We start from the raw sequence: 1262 nt of genomic DNA, 5'->3' as shown, positions 1-1262 counted from the left end.
TCTTAAGAATTCAGAGTGGCGACACGTCGACTGAATTGCACAAAAATTGAAATTTCCAGATTTTAAAAATTCACAGTGGCGCCACGCCGACTGAATTGCACAAAAATTCAAATTTCCAGATTTAAAAAATTCAGGGTGGCGCCATATTGACCACAAATTCAAATTTCCAAATTAAAAAATTCAGAGTGGTGCCACGCCGACTGAATTGCACAAAAATTGAAATTTCCAGATTTAAAAAATTCAGGGTGGCGCCATATTGACCACAAATTCAAATTTCCAAATTAAAAAATTCAGAGTGGCGCCACGCCGACTAAATTGCACAAAAATTGAAATTTCCAGATTTAAAAAATTCAGAGCATCGCTATTCGAATCTTAAGAATCCAAGGTGATGTCAGCTTGATTCCAAAATTCAAGATGACACAAGACCAGCTCCAACCAAGCTTCACGAATCTAAAGAATTCAGGGTGGAGCTCTGCACAGATAATAACGATTTTTACGATGGCGCCAGCTGAATACGCTAAGGCTAGGATGGCGCCAATCGAATCTGACAATTTTGGAACAATGCCAGCCAAGTCTTACAAGATAAGGGTAACGTCAGCAAAGTTCATTGCTCCTAAGATTGCACCAAGTATATATAACATCCCCAATATGACGTTAAAACTAAACAACAATCGCTTTTATTACCTTTACTTAAAAATTCTCTTCTCCGTGTCATTCATCTAACTCTTACACACCCATTACAAACACAATAATATCATTAATATTCATGTAAATACAACTGTAATAAAATATCCGAGATTACCTTTGGTCTCTTCCATTGAAACTGAAATGGAGGTGTCTGATGGTAGAAAACCGACGTTTGCGTCGCAGGAAATTCTGGATCCTCCCAAAGTTCCCCTCGTTTCAAGCACGAACGCTTGATTCGTTCGTACTCGCTCATCACGTCCTGCAACGTATAAAATTCCAATTACAATTTCATCAACAATTCACAACTTCGTTCTCTTATTTATTCTCCTGCAACCTGGTTCATTGATACGTAACAATTACGCAACCACTGCTCTCAATGACTTTCATCAATGTTTCTACAGCGAGGTGTAGGTATATCGTAAGAGCATCTAGATCAACGCGTTACGTTACGTTAATTAATATTTATAACGAGCTACATATGGAAGGTGAGAAACTAACAGTACCTCTCTCGCTTGCTTCAACGCCCTCCATGCTCACGGGTCACAATTATTATACCGATTGCACGATTACCAGGA

General features: G+C 38.7%; 1 protein-coding gene across 1 annotated transcript in view; it reads right to left on the bottom strand.

The window, feature by feature from the left end:
• LOC108573688 (calpain-C) overlaps positions 1 to 940 on the bottom strand; it is a 20238-nt gene extending 19298 nt beyond the window's left edge. Inside the window, exon 1 of the mRNA XM_017936165.1 lies at positions 803 to 940. Within this exon, the coding sequence (XP_017791654.1) occupies positions 803 to 940 (138 nt within the window). The remainder of the gene's footprint in view (positions 1 to 802) is intronic.
• Positions 941 to 1262: the final 322 nt, after the last annotated feature.

Source organism: Habropoda laboriosa, unplaced genomic scaffold (genome assembly GCF_001263275.1).
Source record: "Habropoda laboriosa isolate 0110345459 unplaced genomic scaffold, ASM126327v1 scaffold151, whole genome shotgun sequence".
NCBI classification, from domain to species: Eukaryota; Metazoa; Arthropoda; class Insecta; order Hymenoptera; family Apidae; genus Habropoda; species Habropoda laboriosa.
This window is presented reverse-complemented; position numbering and strand designations above follow the sequence as displayed.